General features: G+C 43.5%; 1 protein-coding gene across 1 annotated transcript in view; it reads right to left on the reverse strand.

Moving 5' to 3' along the window:
- The window catches only part of macf1a (microtubule actin crosslinking factor 1a), a 177,229-nt gene extending 159,240 nt beyond the window's left edge, over positions 1-17,989 (reverse strand). Inside the window, 9 exon segments of the mRNA XM_037794207.1 lie at positions 262-355; positions 570-697; positions 1,560-1,655; positions 2,479-2,517; positions 2,519-2,599; positions 3,103-3,209; positions 4,773-4,885; positions 5,302-5,468; positions 13,972-17,989. Of these exon segments, the coding sequence (XP_037650135.1) occupies positions 262-355; positions 570-697; positions 1,560-1,655; positions 2,479-2,517; positions 2,519-2,599; positions 3,103-3,209; positions 4,773-4,885; positions 5,302-5,468; positions 13,972-15,177 (2,031 nt within the window). The 5' untranslated portion in view covers positions 15,178-17,989.
- Between the last annotated feature and the right edge of the window lie 2,280 nt (positions 17,990-20,269).

Below are 20,269 nucleotides of genomic sequence, written 5' to 3' on the forward strand. Positions count from 1 at the left end.
ACAGTTTTTTTAAGTTTAAGTTTATAACCACACAGTAACAGACAGAAGAGAGACTGTGTTTGCAGAAAGCAGGGGGAAGTGGTGAGGAAATATTTATTGTCCTGGAAGGCACTTACTTTAACAGCTTGTACACATTAACACATTGTAAATTACTACGCCAAATTACCCAACATTCACCTAACGTGAACCCGACGACCCTGCATGTGTGTGTGTGAGAAAGAAAATTAAAAGGATGTACGATATGAGAGGTTGAGTACTCACAGCCTGGAGTGTGTTTTTAGCGAGGGTGAGTTTCTCCTCACAGTCCAGAGCCATGTTCTGGATCTTATTAGCCCTCTGAAGCAGCAGCTCTAGCCTGGAAACACACACACACACACACACACACACACACACACACACACACACACACATATATAGAGGTTAAAGGGGCATGTCCCTGAAAATCACACTTGATGAGAAATTGAACTCAAGGAGTTGCATCAGCGTTTTTTTTTTTGTTTTATTTATTTAATTGCATGCATCCTGCTATGCATCCTGCTGAAGTAGATGTCTGAACGGTGTGTGTGTACCTCTCCACAGCCGGCCGTAGAGCCTTTTCTCTCTCCAGCATCTCCAGGATGAGTTTGCCCCACTCCTCCTCCAGGTCATTGGGATGGAGGCCCTGAGGAAGCTTAATACGGCCGAACTCTATCCAAACCTGGACACACACACACGCACACGCACACGCACACGCACACGCACACACAGTCAGTATATACTTAACATCCCATGATCCTTCAGCACCGGCAGGATAAATCTGGTTGGGGAAAGTGAAAAGCAGCGCTTGCCCCTTCCTCATTACCACCACTGATGCCCTTGAGCAAGGCACTTAACACCAACTGCTCCAGTGGAGCTGCTCAGTGACCAGCAGATCAGACTGTGGTTGTACTGCGCAGCTTCCAGGTGTGAATGTGTAACTGTGTGGATGTGTGTAACTGTGTGATTCCTTCACAGTATTTATATATCACTTAAACTTGCTTTATAATATAAAAGGCATGGAAATCTCTTTTTTTACAATATGGGACCTTTAAGGCACTTCAGCATTGGCTTCACTTCTCAGAACCGAAAGGTTGCCCCTCGGTGAACACACACCCTAAAACACTCAGACACTAAATTAAAAGCTTCCATTACATCAGAGCCAAATTTAGGAGCGATCATAAGTCACACCACAGAGTGTACCGACGCTGGTACAATCAGCTGAGTGAGAATAAAGGAGGAACTATTATCAACTATCATGTGCTTGTGTTCAACAAAACAATCTGCAGCATTGATAACAGCAGAACGGTGGAAAGGACTTTGCTTCAGGAGACAGACGTATGACTGAACTCACACAAACTCACACTCATAGCAAAAGTCTCTGTCCCTCTGTCTCTCGTTGAGATACTCCCTAATCCCCCCTGAGCGGAACCCCATGATGCACAATCAGCTCTGCACATGGTGCCAAATGTTGGTCACTTTTCCCTCCATCTCTACACTCTGTTCTCTTTCAACCCTCATTCATGTTCTTGCTTCATTCTTACCTCCAGCAGTTTGTAGAGGTGTTCGATGTGACCTTTCTCGACCTCCTTCGCGGGGATCTCCGTCTCTTTAAAATGGACGTACTCGTTGTAAAGTGCCTGAAGGAGTAGGAGGAAGATGGAAGTTACTGATGAGCACTATGAAGGCAATATTACTGGCTTTATTTAAGGTCAAACACAAGTCAATGGGTGGTCATTAGCCAGTTTCTCTACGATCATCTCAAGCTGCGTAATTGACTGCTGAATTTGTCCTCCCTCCTTCTTCTCTCCTAGTCTTTAGACATCACGTAAACCATTATGTCGCCCTGAGCAATATCCTTTTTAACCTTACTGTTCTCTTCCTTTTTCAACACCATGCCTCTCTTTCAATGACACCTTCTGGCTCACCTGACACCTCTGTCTACTGTCGTACATTTTATTATACACCACCCCTCCCCTCCCTCTTTCCCTTTATTTGTTCTCTCAAGGTTTTACAGAAATTGCTAGTCAGCTCCCTTCCTTCCTAGCTGCATGTTGGTAGGACTGAAGAGAAAAGCTGAGAAAATATACAGTATACAGAGAGTTTGTTCTCATCGTAACCAAATGCATTTGCAAATATGTTGCTTTGAATAGCCAAGATAATAAACCTACATCTTTAGCTCATGAATTATTGTTTGCAAGGCTTGGTGGTAAATTCTTGCTGTTTTAAAGCTGCAGTCGGTCACTTTGTGCAAATATGATAAAAAAACTTGTTTTTATAAAACTGACACTGGAATGAGTCTGGGTGAGTGGGTGAGTTCCTTCCCTCAGGCTTTATCTTCTCTATCTCTGTGCTTACTTGAACACAAACTCTAACACCGATTTAACAAAGAAGTGACAGGAAGCTGCATGCATAAGATGAAAAATAAAGGTCACAAAAGAAAAACTCATCTTGGGTGCTCACCTTGAGTTCCACAGGGTTTTGAGGGAAGTTCTTGTTGGCCTATGAGGGCCGTATGCTGGCGGCTCCACTGGAGCAGAGAGGAGAACCTGGACTGGTACTCCGACCAGCGCTGCTCCACCTCCTGATGACGGAATAGACAGAGAGGGAGAGATGCGAGCAGTGAGAAATCCTACATTACAAATTCACACATTGTGAACTGCCCTCTATGGAAACAGGCTTAATTTTTACAACAAGTAATTTACTATTCAATTAACGGCATCATTATTTGAAATTTCCGGGTCGTTACTCAAGATGCCACACACTCGACTAGGAGCAAATAACATGGGAATTACATATTTCCACTGAGAACATATATATTAAAAAGTATTTTAAAAATGAACACGAAATGGAGCGACAATGGTGAATAAAGATATGAACTGTAGTACATACATGTTAGAATTGCCCTGAAACTGAACTAATTACAGGCTTCGAAGTGCAAACACAGCAATGTGAAGTATCATTATTGAGAATGCACTTAATAGCAGAAGAGAATATGATTCAATAATCATCTAGAATGAGTTCAAACGTATAAATTGTTGCACGGTAACAGTGGGGGGTATATGGGTGGAACAGAATGTGACTTGCCAGTGCGGCGATGCCCTCTCCTCCCTCGGGGATTTTGGGGAAGGCATCATAGATGGAGGAGACGTAGGTGATGACCGACTTCTCATCTGGTGATGGAACATCAACGTCTGAGGAGAAAGATGGAATATTAAAAAAACTGCAACAACAAAAAAAAAACTTAGAAAGATTGGTGTTTATCACATTATATCAGTTAGAGGAAATCATGACGTTGGAATTTTAGGGTTTCCAAATCACCATTTGAAACCTAATTTGATGGATAAAATATCAAACTCTAACAACTAGAAAATAAGCATAACCATAAAATATTAAGAACTAGGCAAATGTTTGTCAACAACATAGATTAAAGGAGCGAAAGTTCCACAAAAACAGACCTTTACCAGAAGTAAATTTAAAAGAAATATTGAGATGTGACAACGACTCAACATTCAAACTACTAGAAATCACATCATGCAGGTATTTTTCTGTGACCAGTTTGGATGTAGCACCAATATTTTACAGCAACACGGAGCAATACCATGAGTGACAATAGGTAAAGTAATATCAATCAAACATTAAACAGTAACCGACACTTCCAGCTGGTGACTCGAGTTTATATCAGACAAAATGTCTCTGCTAACAGGAAATTAAAAGCCAATGGCAACAGATTTTAAAGATGCTTATGTAAAAAAAATAATAACAATAAAAACAAATAACACATCAATTCAAGAGCATAAACATATTGGCATTCATCAGTCAGTTATTATGGCAGGCTGGCTGGTTCTTTTGTTGGCATGCTTCCAAAACAAAAGCTGGAAACAAACAAGACAGAAAAATCTTGTTGTTGATTTTTTCTGCAGTTTCAGGGCTCCTGTCACATTTTACTCACTGTGGCCTCATTTTTCACTGCAATATGTACGTCCTGCCCTCTATGGAAACAGCACAATCATGGCTAGATATAAATCTAAAATGTATTTTGTGCAGTATAACACAGTTATAATTCCATGAATCATAAAAAAATATTGGATAATTTATTTTATAAAAATTGGAAAAATGAAATTTATATATACAACATTTTTCCAAGTGCCCACACGTGTTACCAATATTGATGCTATAGATATTGAACTACTTTTAACAACCTCTACTTACAACCTTTCTCCTCCTCTCCTCTCTGCTCTGCCTGCAGTTCAGTCCAAGTTTCACTGATTTTTTTGTCACGTGACTGTCGGTCTCGGCCGAGTCATTCATAGCTTCCTGGTTGCGCTGAGGAGCGCAGAATTTAATGTTTTTTTTCCAATATTCTGGTTACTGCAAACAGTTTATTTTTGGAAAATTTTGAATGAGATGTAGAATAAAGTGATTTTGATGAAATATCACTTAGCTTAGATTTGGTTATTTTTCCTGACGGAAATGTCCTCCAAAGGACTGTTAGAAATCTCACAATGTTTTCTGTTTCTACAGTTTCTGACTATGTGGAAAGGTGTAATTTTGTGGGCGATTTTTTAAAGAAAACATGTCTTTCAAACCCGCTTGTAGGGGTCAGAGGGTTGAACCTTTTGTTAAGAGCCTCTGGATGAACCAGAAAAAGCTCAGTTACCACAATGTGAAGTTTTCTAAATAAAGTCAGCTCTGTTCCACGGAGAACGAGCAGAGAGTCAGTTGGTCAGTTTGTTCATTCAGATCAACGGTCTCACCCTCAGCGTCCAGCAGACTGGTCACCCCTAGCGACTCGGCGATCTCGAAGGCCTGCTCGAGGTTCTCCCGGTTACTCTGCCGCGACAACACCTCCATGTCGATCAGGTCTGGCCTGGAGATCACACACAGATGGGACGTGTTAGTGGACTTTATGCGTGTGTCTGTGTGTCCTGCCTCTAATAGGTTCTATCTGTTAAACAAGGTTGTGTGTCGTGTTAAATGCCTACGGTGCCTTCAGAAAGTATTGAACACCTTTGATTTTTCATGTATTTTAGTGAATTCAAAGCAGTTTACAACGAATTATCAAAACATATTTTTATGCATGTAACTATCTGCAAAATGAATGTCTGAAATATATCTTTTTAAAAAGGTATTAAACTCCCCTGAATCTACATTTTTCAGTGTATGTACGTTTAAGGATTTTCTCCATCTCAAACAGTTTAACTTGAAAAATGTTGAATTCAGACTTTACAACCACTAACTACTTCAAAAGAAAAGGTGATGCTATGGTGCTCTTCATCCTCTAACCTGTATCTGTGCAGCAGAGCGTTGAACATGCGTCCGTCGCTCCAGGATGAGGTGAAGTTGACACAGCGGAGGCCGGGGTAGCCTTCTATCGCCTGCTGGCTCCATAATAACAGCTTCTCTTTGGCTGTGAGGTCGCCTGACTCGCCGCTCACGTAGATCTCTGAGATCTGGAGGGAACAGACAGAGAGACAGAGCAGGGTTTATTATAGGGATTCAAGCAGAAATATCATCATAAACACATAATGCTCAGAAAAAGATCTCTGTTGAGTTGTGTTGCCAAATGAAACGAACCGAGTTGCAAGTCCTGACTCGATTTTGCAGAATCAATCAGGAATTCAGCATATGCTTTCAAAATCTTGCTGCATAATATATAATGTTCTATCTTGAGGCATCTCCACACCAGTCACCATGGCGATATACAGCAGACAAAAATCGGCTTTTTAAGCCGCAATGAGTCGGCAGAAACTACCGACTGCTGTGGATATATGAGAGGAGAGGTTTGAGTCACTTTGATTCATCTCCCTTCAAACTCCTCATTCATCTTCATGATGATCGATAACCCTCAGAGAGTGTGTGTGTGTGTGTGTGTGTGTGTGTGTGTCTGGATGAAACTCATGTATTTATATATTAATGTAACAGTTTTTTTCCCCAATTTCCTTACACCATCATCTACAGTCTAGCCTGCTCATTAGCCAGTGTATTCCCCTCCCCCCAACCCAACACTTTGCGTCCTCTCCTTCATCTCCTACTGTCTCGTGCCCCCCCCCACACCCCACACCTCCCACCCCCAACCTTGATCTGTCTCTTCAGTTTGTCACGTTCTTTCATCTGCTCTGCCTCAGATGCTGATCAATCTGCTCAGCCTTCTCACCCGTTCCCCCTTTGTTTCCCACTGATGTTATATTAACTACCAGAGAGGGGGGGGGTCACATATACAGCATCCCGTATGTGAAACGGGATATTGTCTCAGCCATGGACTTGGGATACCCACTAGCCGTTAAAAAAGTGCCACAAATTCTTTTGATTTTGCATTATCAATCAGTTTCTAGGAGTAGGATTTTCCCTGTTCTTTTCTTATTTTTAGGTAATGCTTCATAATTCTTAGGGCTTTTCAAAACATGTCAGACAAGCTGCCAATCTCACTTTATAGATATTCACCTTTAATTGTTTAAACTTTCTGGCTTGTACTATATGATGGTGCTGCACTATTTGACCCTGGACACAAATAAACATGAACGACAGATGACTTTTAGTAGATGATGGCGTGAGACAGCTCCTGAAAGCACCTTCAAACTGCAGATGGTAACTTTGAGCAAATATGAAGAAAAGATATTTTTTATAAACTGTCACTACATCCTGACAGTAGTACATGACACAGATATTGGTTGTTTTCCTTTGTGCACATTGAAATCTTGCAAATGCCATTAGGAGGAGTAGACGTTAGTTAGCTGGCTAGATTGTCTGTGTCTGGAACTGGCTAGCTAGCTTGTCCGGAGATTGACTAACTAGCTAGCTAACGTGTGCTTTCCTCCCGGTGAAGTAGTCTCCTAGCGGTGAGGAGTGAGGCAGAGGGACCGTGAGGCAGAGGGACCGTGAGGCAGAGGGCCCGTGACCCAGCGCTGTCCTCTGTTGGGCTCATTTTCTGTAGCATGGTGGAATTAGCAAGGTAGCTAGCTAACTAGCCAGTCACTATAAAATGTAACAACTTAAAGCGTCATCCTCACACTCTGGTCACAGCGTAGGAAAGCACAGTGCTATCACCAGATGAGTCACAACCTTGTTCACCTCATATGTGTGACGTGTTGCGTGACAGCATGGCCTTGCAGCCAATGGCTCATGGCTGCAGTTAGCAGATGGCTAAATATTAGTAACATTAACTCTCCATCTCTGAAACGTTTCGCCGATATTGTAGCTCGCTAGAGCCTCCAATCACAGTTTGTCATCTCAAACGTATGTGATGTCTCGGCTCTGGCACTCAACAACACAGCAAGAGGACATTTTGGATGTTTAACTTTAGCCCACTGCTAGCGTTAGCCTCCAGTCTTTCCTTTGTTTTGCCTCCAGCGAACACCGTGACGTCATCATGATGTTGACACAAAAAGGGTCTATAAAAGTTGTATCATATTTGCTCAAAGTTACCGACTGCAACATTAAAGGGGAACGCTACCTAAATGATGAATTCTAATAAGTTATTTCCATGGTCTAGGAAAGATCAGTCAATATTAGTGAACATGAGCTCCTCTCTCTCAAAGCCAGAAACCAGAGAAGTAAGTCTCAAACTGGTGATGTCATAGGGTATAAAGTCTGGAGCTGCTCCATAGACAATGAATGGGAGACCCACAAAATGTTTGTTTTCTCTTTTTTTATACCCAAATGAGCTTTATTCTGTCGTAGCGTTCTCAGTTGTGAAACAGAAAATGTTCCCGTTTTCAGGACATTCCCCTGGATGCTCTCAGTGTCATCTAGAACAGCTCTCCCAATTCATCGTCTATGGAGCAGTTAGAAACTTTATACTTGATGACACTCTAGTTTTGGGATTTAGGAGAGAGTTGTTCATGTTTATTAATATTTTTGGACTGTCTTAGACCATAGTAATAACATTTATGAATTTTGTAAATGGGTGTTGTTCCCCTTTAAGGACATAAAGTCCATGTTTGCTAAAGTCCTGAAGTGAAACCAGGCTTCCATGGAGACTGACAACTACTTCATCTATATGTTCTGCCCACTGAGCTACATGACCACTTTAGCCATTTTCCCCTCTGCGTCCTTCTTCCTTTCAATTAGCTCTCTTTAGGTCCAACTGTCCAGCGGTGACAAAGGCTGAGTGATGTATAATATGCAGTAACTGTCAGTGCTTGGCTGGCGTTATTGTCATCAGTATTCTTCTGTCCTCCCTTCTTCCCTCTCCCTCTGTCTCTGTCTCTCTCTCTCCCTGCTGCTAATATAGAGCAGTATGAAAGTCCAGTGTGTGCCAGGAGACTGCAGCAACAGCCAAAAAAGATGTGGAGGGGGTTGGGGGGGGGGGAGCGATGAAAAGAGTAGCAAGGCCAGCAATAGAGGAGAGGGGGTGACTTCCAACTGCATACTGTACTGCATAGTTACCAGTTTCACAAAAAAATATTGTTAATCCGAAGAAAAAAGGCCAAAATCTCCACATTCATGCACATCCATCCACCAAAAAGTGTACGCTATATCTAGCAGGTTCTATCACTATCTTATTGAGAAAACAAAAGCAAACAAAGATACACAATGGAACTTGTGACTTGAATGGGAATCGACAAAACTAGGATTCTGCTGTGTGCCTTCCTGCAGAGCTCTGTCTCTCTGTATGCATCCACCAGCTCCTTTGCAGAGAACTACAGAGCATCTAATCCTTCATCTGAATATTGATACAGCACTCTGTGTGAAGGCTGCATCTGCACACAGAGCCTACACTCACACTGCAACAGCAAAAGAACTGTCATAGAATATTCTGTACTCAATGTTCACTTTTTTTTTCAGGAAAAAAAAAGTGAACTTTGAGTTTAGAATATTTTATCACATGTACATGTTCCCACAGTCAAGAACAGAGTTTCTAAATGTACTAAATGTAAATCTATAGGACGCGTTGACACACTGTTAGCCAGAGAGCTATACTGTTTGGTAAGCTAACTACCACTGTCTTATTGTAAACACATCTGGCTAACACACCAGGTAATGCATTTTGTGAAGCTAACAATCTGTGTAGTCATTAGAGCATGTCAACTGAACATCAGCTGCTTTGCTTATTTAGCCTACTGGTTATTCAGCTAGCAAACAGCCCAAAACACAATGGTTTAGTCCATTGGTTCCCAACCTGGGGTCCTGGCCCCCTTAGACGGGGCACCAAAGATCAAACAGGGTGCGCCAGGATTTGTCTGCTCTGATGTTGTCAACATTTAATTTGCACATGTATCACTAAAATCATGACACACTTATTGGATAATTCATACAAAAGTCTGTATATGAAACTATTTAAATAGATGTATTTTTTTGCTACTTAGTAGGCCACATTCTGTTTCAACACAGTATTTGTGCACTTTTGCAGATAAAGATCAGGCTACACTAATATTATTAGTATTATACTATTTGTAGAATTAGATTCCAGTAGTGGCTGCGTATTGTTTCCAACTCGTGTGATCCAAACATTTACTTTCCATAACTCCAAAGGGTTGTTAAGTCCAAAAGTCAAAACTTATTGAAAAAAGATAGATGTAATATTTTTTAAAAATTCACAACATGTTTATGTCTATGAAATATTCTGCTTCAAATCATATTTGTTGGCGTTTAGCCTCTAAAAAACAGCATTTTCACTGTGATCGAAAACCTATTTGCTCTCCCGCTTGCGGAGGCACACACCTGTATTAAGGCGTCTAGCAGCAATCTGACACAACCATAAATTACATTTATACAACCACAATAACAAAAAATCCATTTCGGCTCTAACACTAATACTAATTATTCAAATTGAGGAATTTGTTTGAAGATTTGGGGGGGGGGGGACTTCAAGAAAATGGGTTGGGAACCACTGGTTTAGTAAAATGAACTGAGTCCTCTGAAGCTCTAACTTGTCATTGTAACTCACTGTACATGTGATCAACTCTGCCTTAAGGGATCATTTACTTTTACTGATGTCATTAATAAGATGTCTCATAACACAACAGATGTCTTACAGTTCTTTCTTCTCCGCCTCCACTGGATCGCCATGATGGTGTCAGTTGTGGAGACATGGTAAACATTCACATGCGTTTATCAAACTCAGTGAAGAAGGCTGCCATTCAGACAAGAAAACAACGCAATAATACTGTACCGTAGGTGTGAACATGAGACATACAAATCTCCACCAAGTATAGTTTACAGTAAGTATAGTCCACAGACACAAAAACAGGCCGCAGCACTGGTCACATGACATGCTGTAGTTAACATACCTCTCACAGATTACAACGCTCTACAACACACAAATCCATACAGCATACATATCAAGCAGTGTGCATGTTTGAAGTCCTGGTGTTAAGACTTCACAGTAATCTCTGCTGCTGGGTGTTAGTCTATGTACTGTATATATCCATGAGTGATCTGTGAGCATAGATGTGTATGAGTGTTATAAACAGTGCAGATAGACGTACGAGCGTGCTGCACAATGAGATTTTGTTTGAGGCGGCGGTGCAGCCATGATCTAGTCAGAAACATCCATGATCCACCCGCAGCCCCCCCCCGTGGCTCTGGACCAGCCTTCTTTTAGAAGCATGGCCTCTTTGAAGTTTGTGGGGAGAGGAGGGAGAGCGAGGGATGGATGGAGGGAGGAGAGAACAACGAGGGGAGAGTGGAGGGTGGATAAGAAGAGAAGGAATGGTTCTACTAGCACTTAAAAGAAAAAGTACCTCTGTACAACCCTGGCTTCAGGTTCTTAAGCAAAAAGGGTGGATGGGTGGATGAAGGATGTATAGACAGATGATGGACGGATAGCGTGAGACACAGTAGGATGGGTGGATGTATAAATTTGAGTGGTGGTAGGAATCCCCTCGAGGCTCGACGAACCAGCCGTCTCGCTGATGAATGCGCATTTCAAATCCCTTTTCATGCAGACAGGGCATCACAAGCAAACACATACAAAGGACAGCTGCACTTTAAACCAAAACACAGAAGCATCCTGACACATCCACCCACCCCTCTCATGACACAGCAACACACAACACAGGACTATTGATTATCGCTTCCCAGTGAAAAACCCTCTTAAGCAGGGATCTCTGTGGATGTACTGTATCAGTGTTTGTTTCTCATGACTCAGCAACTGCTTCAAATGAGACACGTAGCACTAAAACGCGACCTGACATGACGTCTGCTGCTGTATACTGCACAGCCATACAGTACTGCCTTTGTAATGTGGAGATCTGAACAAAACTGTGGCAGCCGTCGTTAAAAAAAAGTGCCCGTCATGTGCTGTATCACTGCAGTGGCTGCAGCAGCCTTTTCATTTTCAAGGTGAAGGAGGGCTGAAAAACTGTGAGCTAGCATATAAACGCTCTCTTTCTTCCTCTCTCTCTCTCTAAGATCATTCCTGCAAGTGAGCCCCAAACATTTTTGGCATCAGAAAGCTAAACACATAATCTCTATACAAAGAAGCACTGGGCTGGACTAATAAGTGGCAGTCCACACAGATAAAGTATGTGTATTCTTTGCAACACACTGAGCTGCTTTGTCATTTATATTCCACCAGATATCAACAGGAAACAACGAACTTGGTACAGAGTCATGATGAGGCACTGCACCATAGCTGTTTTCTCGACTATACAATAGGATTGGGCGATATATTCAAATTTCCCAACCGCTCGCCGTCAGCCCAACAACCAGCACTAAAACATTCAAACTCCACAGAAAGAAAATAAAACTCACCAAACCTGTCTTGGTTAGTCTTCTCACTGTTCCAACAATCACTAACTCTGGTTCAAAATAAACTAGGGCTGTCAAAGTCAACGCGATAATAACACGTTAACGCTAATTCATTTTAACGCCACTAATTTCTTTAACGCATTAACACAACTTGCCATTTTTAGGTTGTACCAAGCTCAGTTTTAAAGCTAGAGTGAAGATACTGGCATCATAGGAAACTAAAAAACCTGATGAATCCATTGGTACCAACCATGTCATACTAGCTTGTCACAAAGGATTTTGGCGAGGAAAAATTGGCATGGCCATTTTTTTCCCTTGACCTCTGACCTCCAGATCAGTGAATGTAAATGGGTTCTATGGGTACCCACGTCTCCCCTTTACAGACATGCCCACTTTATGATAATCACATGCAGTTTGGGGCAAGTCATAGTCAAGTCAGCACACTGACACACTGACAGCTGTTGTTGCCTGTTTGGCTGCAGTTTGACATGTTATGATTGGAGCATATTGTTTTATGCTAAATGCAGTACCTGTGAGGGTTTCTGGACAATATCTGTCATTGTTTTGTGTTGTTCATTATTTACAATAATAAATATATACATACATTTGCATAAAGCAGCATATTTGTCCACTCCCATGTTGATAAGAGGATTAAATACTTGACAAATCTCTCTTTAAGGTACATTTTGAACAGATAAAAATGTGCGATTAATTTGTGATTAATCACAATTAGCTATGGACAATCATGCGATTAATCGTGATTAAATATTTGAATCGATTGACAGGCCTAAAATAAACCCTTCATTCGTAGAGTTAGAATGGAAAATATGCTGGCTCTACACGCTGTTTTTCCCTACTGTCTCTCTCGTTCTTTTTTTTAAGGTATTGAAATAAGAACCAGCACTTTCCCACAATAAGGAGCCCTACTGGCAGGCATCAAACAGAGTCAAACAATCCAAAGACAGCCAAATAAACAGTCAAATGTCATGTAAAAAGACTACAATGTAAATCAGCAGCAGAATAGGATAGTGATGATGTTTAAATGAACTGATCTCACCCTTCTACTTTTTTCCCTTAAGTAACCTTAACCTCTTTCAACCAAAACCACCAGAGTTACACAGACAGACACACAGAGTTATATTGTGTGCTGTTGAATTGGTTAGAAAATGACAAGTTTCAGTTTGAAGCAAGAAGGAAGCATGTCATTTGAAGCGATGACCCTTCTCTCACACAAACAAAACACACAGCCCGTCCGTCTCACACACTAACAGACGTCGGTAGTAAGCGAGTATCTGTGGTGTGAGGAAAATAACGAGCAATGGAAGGAGGTGAAGGCGACGGAGGGAGGGAAGGATACTGGGAGACAAGGATGGAGAGACAGTCTGTGCTGCGCTGATTAGGCTCTGGGGACAGTGGCGGAAAGAATGGAGAGAGGCATAGTGCCTTTCAAGAGCTGATAACAATACACACACACACACACACACACACACACACACCCTGTATAACCCTTCATGACCACAAACACTGCACAAATGACAACAAAGACCCCCTTCAAAAAGCCAAACTCGTACAAATCAAGAGCTGTGAAAGCCTCTCTGCAGCACTATAGACCACTGGTTTAAAAAATGGGGTCCAGAGACCTCCACCTTTACAGGTAGCACCACCAAGTACAGAGCAGTTTAATGTCACTACTGTTTCATTTACTGCAAAATAACTCAAATTGTTCGTAGATGAATAACTTTTGAGTTCCATTTTTAGCACTTTGTTCTCATTCAGAAAAAAAAATGTTGAATTTTGTTTTGTGTTGTAAATTGATTTCCAATAATAAATATATACATACATTTGCATAAAGTAGCATAATTGCCCACTCCCATGTTGATAAGAGTATTAAATACTTGACAAATCTCCCTTTAAGGTACATTTTGAACAGAAGAAAAATGGGCGATTCATTTGCATTTAATCACGATTAACAATGGACAATCATGCAATTAATCGCGAATAAATACTCTAATCGACTGACAGCCCTAATATTATCACAAGTACCTTTTTTGCACCTTTTTTTTTTGCCAAATCGTATTGTTTCCTGTTACCCGGGTAGCAAATGTTCTGAGATCTGGTGCTGGTCAGCAGGAAACTCTGGATTATTCAACTAATTGTCGTAGCACTCTTCAAGACAGAGATAAAGATAAAGATCTAACAGAGTTGGCTAATGGATGTGATGTGTGGATCACAAGACAGAGGTAGAGGTAAATAGAGGCAAACCTGTGGCAGGAATTTAACAGTCGCCTGCTGCAGTGACAGAGGACTCTCCATTGTGGAGTCCAGTCTCTCTGATGAGCTACTGGTCAGCCCTCCCCAGTCGGTCTGACTGGGAGTGGTGCCCGCCGTCTCTGGAGAGGTCAGCGGCAGGTCGCTGGCATAGCCCGACTCTAACAGAGAATATTGCTCCTGTGCACGAACTGGAGTGTCCAAGCTGAACCCCTTGACAGCCATAGTTTCGTGAAACCACATTTGGTTAGAGGACATGGGGGAATCCCCCGCAGACATTTTGTCTCTACTTTTATCATCCTCGGACAGTTGGACTTTGAGAATATTTCCCGTGACTGGAGACGGGGCAAGGGGCTCTTTGCGCACTTCTACCTTGCTATCGCTTTCGCCCCTCCACACCGGAGAGCCAAAATCACTGGGGTACACCGTCCTCACCACGCAGAGTTTACCATCCACCTCGCGGATGTGGACCACACCCTTGTGCTCCCTCCCCGAAGGTGTCCGCACCACTGTTATAGTCTCTTCTGGTCCTCCTTTAACGCCCCCACCCCCCTTTTCTTCTCTCTCTACCCTCCCCTTGTCTTTTTTCTCCTTCTTTTGTCGGAGAATCCAAGGTTTCTCTAGGACCCCTTGGACTTTCTCCTTTACGCGACAGACCCTCCCTCCACCTGGAGTGGTGCTGCCCAGTGCTGGGGCCGTATTGACTGGGGTGGTGTTTGTGGTCTGGCTGTGGATGCTGGAGACATCTACGATGGCGCTCACCGTGTCTTCCTCTCCTGGGAGGCAGAAAACCCCTCTCCAGGCTGGGCTGGGCTTGGGGGACACTTCGAGTATTCGGTGGCCCAAACGTCCCCCTACACTGGCACTCACAGAGCCGGGGGAAAGGGTATTGCTGTGCACGTTAGTTTTGGAATGAGTTAACTGGATGTCAGGCCCTGTTACAAGAGTCCTAGCTCTGCTGCTAAAATCTGCTGTTTCTAGAACTGCGGCCTTCTCCTCATCGTCCTCATCCTCTTCCTCTCTGTCATCAGGCTCGTGGCTTCTTCGTCGCTCAAAGTCATCCTGTTCCGACTCTGCTTTCCTGTTCTTCTTGCCCTTGTGCTTACGTCTGAAACGTAGACGCTTCTTTGGTGAAAGTGGGGCAACTCCGCTGAGTTCCCCCTCCCGAGGAGGCCTGACGCAACCCATGGAGTTCCCCATGTCTCTGATGGTGAAGGAGAACGGAGTAGAAAAAAGGAAACCGCAGCAAATTCAGGCAGTTAATCCATCAGAGAGGGAGAATTCATGTTCATTTGGGTTTGGACATGTATTCCAGGTGTTTAAGAGCAAAATCCCATCCCACAGTATAGAGGGGGAAATGATTCAGATAGGCTGGCAAGTGACTGACATCTCCTTTGTTAATCTGACACCTGGGAGTATTGTTAAGTTAGGAAGAGCACGCTTAGCTCTATTTTCCCATGGTCTCATCTTAAATAAAACCCAGAGAAGAGGGATTGTATCTGAAGGAGAGAGAGGGAAAGTCGCTCTTTTCCTCAGGCAGTTTTTGGTCTAGTCGCGAGGCAGGCAGCTGCAGGCCGACGTGTCACAGCTCCCACCTGTCCTTCCTCTTTCCTTCACCTCACCTGACGTGGATTCAGCGGGTGCACTGGCCAGGCCTGCTGTCTCTCTAAGGGCCCTGCTGTGTAACAGTATGTATATGGACAGGCAGCTTGCTACATTACTTGGGCTGTTTATCCTAGAAGACTTGTGGTCGCAGTCAAGGACACAAGGACACAGTTATGCTAGCAGAGCCACACAAGGGAGGAAAATAAACTGGGCTCGGGTCAGGCTTCTGATTAACCACCGGGATTTTGGCAGGTGAGCTGTTACCTGGTGTAGGGCAAAGTGTCAGGCGGGATGATGAGTGTGGGAGAGAGAGAAATGTAGTGCAGTCTGGAGCTATTCAGACCATTAGTGAAGCTCCAACTGCTTCACACGCTGCCTGTGTCTGTCATGAGAACGAAGTGTGAACGTCTCAGTGTGTTCAGGTACTGCAGGGTTTCTGGGAGTGTTGGAATCAGTGGCAGTCTTATCTCACTTCTTAATTCAATGTCATTATTCCTTCAAATATGAGGAAAAACAACATCACCATCTGCTGCAATTCCATTCAAATTCCTCTGTCCATCCTCGATAAACCACAAACAATGTGATGTAAAGATTTGTTGTCGGTTCCAGGTGCCAGAGTAATCCAAGAGCTCTATCTACACTGAGATCTAGCAGCTATCTGAGCTCATGAATTAATGATGCCTCTCTCTCCGACTGGGGTAATGTTATTGCAGTGCGAGAGGAGAGAAGTAAGATCCGAGAGGCAAGTCAGCCCCGCAACAGAGATCAGTGGGAATCCAATCCGTCACGGTGCTCGTAGTGGAAGTAGTATTAATGGTGAAGCTGTCGATATCCCCCTCGTAGTAACGGCGATCACGGTGTCTCATTCTGCCGAGGCAGCACGGTGTCCAGATTGGTTGTGGGTGAGAGATAAGTGTGCAGTCAGCCAATGCTGCCGCAGATTGCTGGGAGATTCAGCCAATACTCTGGCAGTTTGTTAAATACTCAATCAGAGCATCGGCTTCCCGCCCTGATGCTTCTGCTCGTCATCCTCCCACGATTTATCCTGCTCGTTGAGCTGCTGTCGATCCTTCCAGCTTGTGTGCCTTCCTCCTCTTAAGGGACTGTTGTTGCCAATTTGTCGGAATACAAAATCACTGGCGTTACTTTCTCCCATTGACGAGATTGGCAAGACAGTTCACAGTCTTTACAGTGATCATCTAGGGCTAGCTGGATACCTGTGGAATCAACTCAGCGTAGTCCAGAAAACCGGAAAAAATGCAGCCGTAGCAGGGTGCCGGGTCGAAATCTGGAGGCAGCCAAACGGAGACAGACTCCACCTTAAGCTCCCCAGACAGCTTAGCATCACATGCCTCTCCCCTGGATACCAGTCTCAAGATTCCCCCCACCTCGATGTTAGACTCCCCGAGAACTACAGTTGGCTGGGAATTCTGGCTGGGGTGTTCCAGTGCTGTCCAATGATAAACCTCCAGCGTCCTGCTGTCAGTCTGCCAGTTACTCAAGCGAGCTTCCCCTTCATCAGGTGGTGCACTGCGACGATGCAACAGCCGAACAAAATCCACAGTTTGCAGGAGGTGGTGGGGGGGGGTATTTAGACCGTGTCTTACTCCGAGACAAAAAAAAATCTGTCAGGCTGGGGGAAAAGGCGACTCGTTTCTCGTCTCTTAATAACTCCTCACGTCCACTGGATCTAATTAGGAAGAGGGATCCGGGGTAGGAGCCGGGGCTGGACTCTGAGGCAGAAAAAGGAGGAAGGGAGGAAGAGACCGGTCCTCCGTCTGCTTAGCTAAGGTCTTGTCAAGATCCAGTTTAAAGTGGCAGACCTACTTCAGGTAGAGATTTGTATCTGGAACAGAGCCAAAGGGAATCAGTGTCCAGTGAAGGGCAGTCCTGAACTCCACGCAGCACAGCAGCAGCAGAGGTTAGGACAAGAGGGTCCGCACGCCATGTCCCCTTAACAAACATGCAGGGAGCAAAAACACAGGAACACAGGGCGTCTCCGGCTAAAGGAAACCGTGGCTCCGTCAGACAAGCATGGCTGGATTGATCCGATTGATACGGTGGAGGCCAGAGAAACAGTAAGTGTCCTGGAGGGAGGGCGAGTGTGTGTTTGTGGCTGCGAGGTTGGGCGGTCCCCTGGTCAGCTGCGTGAGCCCGGCTGTGTACGTGTCCATGAGTGTGTCTTGTCCTGCCGTGCGTTTTGTGGCTTGAGGCCTGCTGGTCCGGTGGAAGCCGGGAGCTCCAGTGACAGCAGGCAGCCTGGATTCGTCTCTGCCTCGGCTGGCTTCGCTCCTCTGCTTTATCCCTCGCTCACAGACGCCGGCAGAGGGAGAGAAAAAGCTTTTATCTCCCGGCTGCTGCAGCTTCACACTCTCTTCTGCTCGATCTCTCACTCTCACAATCCACCCCTCCCTCCTCGGCTCGCCTCCTCCTATCCGCTTCCTCGTTACTCATGCCTCTCTCTCTCTCTCCAACTCTCTCCCTCTCCCTCTCTCTCGGCTGTTAGTGAGCAGCTTTCTATGCCACAAACACACACACACACACTTGACCCAAAAGCTTCCCTGAGTGACAGCGAACGGGAGAGAAATCAAATCTAAAGACCGTTGAGTCTCCGCAACATAAATGAGAAGCAGGTTAGCACTTCAATCTGTTTCTCTCTCTCTCTCTCTCTTTCCATCTATTCCCTTCGGTCTCCATCTGTCCATCAAGCTACAGGTTATGAATGGCTCTGGGGGAGAAGAGAAGAGGCGCAGGGAGAAGGAGGGAGGGAGGGAGGAAAGAGATTTGAGAGAATTAAGAGAAAGTTGAAGAGGACAGAAGAAAAACAGGAGGGGATGGATGGAGGCTGCGAAAGGATCAAGAGCTGAGACGAGGGGAGGGGGGGGGGGGGTGGGGGTAAATAGGGGGCGCGCACACATCATAGCAGTTAGGGTTGGTAAATATACTATGAGTCAATGGAGATAATTCTATACCATTTATACAGAGGCAGCTAGCTTTCAATATCACTGCTTTTACTAGGTCACTGTTGGCTTTTTAACAGCAACATGGGGTTTTTGGGGATTTCTGCATCAATGTGATGAAGTACCTGGATTTTACAGGCATTTAATCCCACTGGATTAGCCCAAAATAGACCTTTTCAATCTGATTTCTAAAATCTGTAAACGGTTAATGCTGTGCTAAAGCAATTATCAACGGACGGATTGACTGTTTGTATCATTTATGTTAAGCAAAAAATGCCAAACGTTTTCTGGTTCCAGATAATCTTATACATTTCCTGCTATTCTCTCTTGTTATATCACTGTAAATTATATTTTGGGGTTTTGGACTGTTAATCGCAAAAAAAAGAATGATATGAAGTAGGGCTGTCAAAGTTAACGAGATAATGACGCGTTAACGCAAATTCTTTATCGCATCATCAACGCAATTTTTGATATTTAATTAACCTCTTCAAGGTCTGACTAGAGTGAAGATACTGACATCATATGAAATTAGAAAAACCTAATGAATCCATCGGTACCAACCATGTCATACTAGCTATTCGAGAAGGAGGTTAAATAACACTCCAAACTTACGTTACATATATATGTGAATGTAAATGGGTTCTATGGGTACCCACGAGTCTCCCCTTTACAGACATGCCCACTTTATGATAATCACATGCAGTTTGGGGCAAGTCATAGTCAAGTCAGCACACTGACACACTGACATCTGTTGTTGTCTGTTGGGTTGCAGTTTGTCATGTTACGATTTGAGCATATTGTTTTATGCTAAATGCAGTACCTGTGAGGGTTTCTGGACAATATCTGTCATTGTTTTGAGTTGTTAATTGATTTACAATAATAAATATATACATACATTTGCATGAAGCAGCATATTTGCCCACTCCCATGTTGATAAGAATATTAAATACTTGAAAATCTCCCTTTAAGGTACATTTCAAACAGATAAAAAAAATGTGTGATTATTTTGTGATTAATCATAATTAACTATGGACAATTATGCGAGTATTCAGGATTAAATATTCAAATTGATTGACAGCCCTAATATGAAGACGTCATGTTGGGTTTTGGGAAAATGTGATTGCTACTACTTTCTGACATTTTATGGATGAAACGATTAATCAAAAAAATGATTCGCAGATCAATCAATAATGGAAATAAACAGCCCTTATAGACATTAAAGTATAAAATAGGGTTTAACTCCCCTCCGACACCACTAAACACATTTAAAGGGATGTTGCCACATACAGTCTTTAAGCCTCTACAGGCTTCCACCCACCACCACTGCATAGAAATTGAATAACACAGCTCATATACATACATGTGATACTGTACACTATACACAAAAGGATTTGTCACCAACACTGCAGATGTATGAAGTCATAGTACTTTGCATATATAGTAAGTGCCTGATGCATGGCGAATGTTTTCAGAGAGACAGATATGGATGGAGAGCTCTAACAGGCGACGCTCTCAAGTGGCGAAAGCAACGGTAATCCATCTTCTCTCATTAACCGAAAGCACAAGAGAACACAACGCACACAAACACACATGGAAAAAGGCCTGAACCAATGGGAGAAGAGCACTAATCAAGCCCCCGAGGCTTTCGTCCTTTTACTGTGGCTTCATGAGCTATGGTAATCAGACGGCAGCCTCTGTCTGAACCCAGTGTCAGCTTTTCACCAGAC

This window comes from Sebastes umbrosus, chromosome 15, assembly GCF_015220745.1.
Source record: "Sebastes umbrosus isolate fSebUmb1 chromosome 15, fSebUmb1.pri, whole genome shotgun sequence".
NCBI lineage: Eukaryota > Metazoa > Chordata > Actinopteri > Perciformes > Sebastidae > Sebastes > Sebastes umbrosus.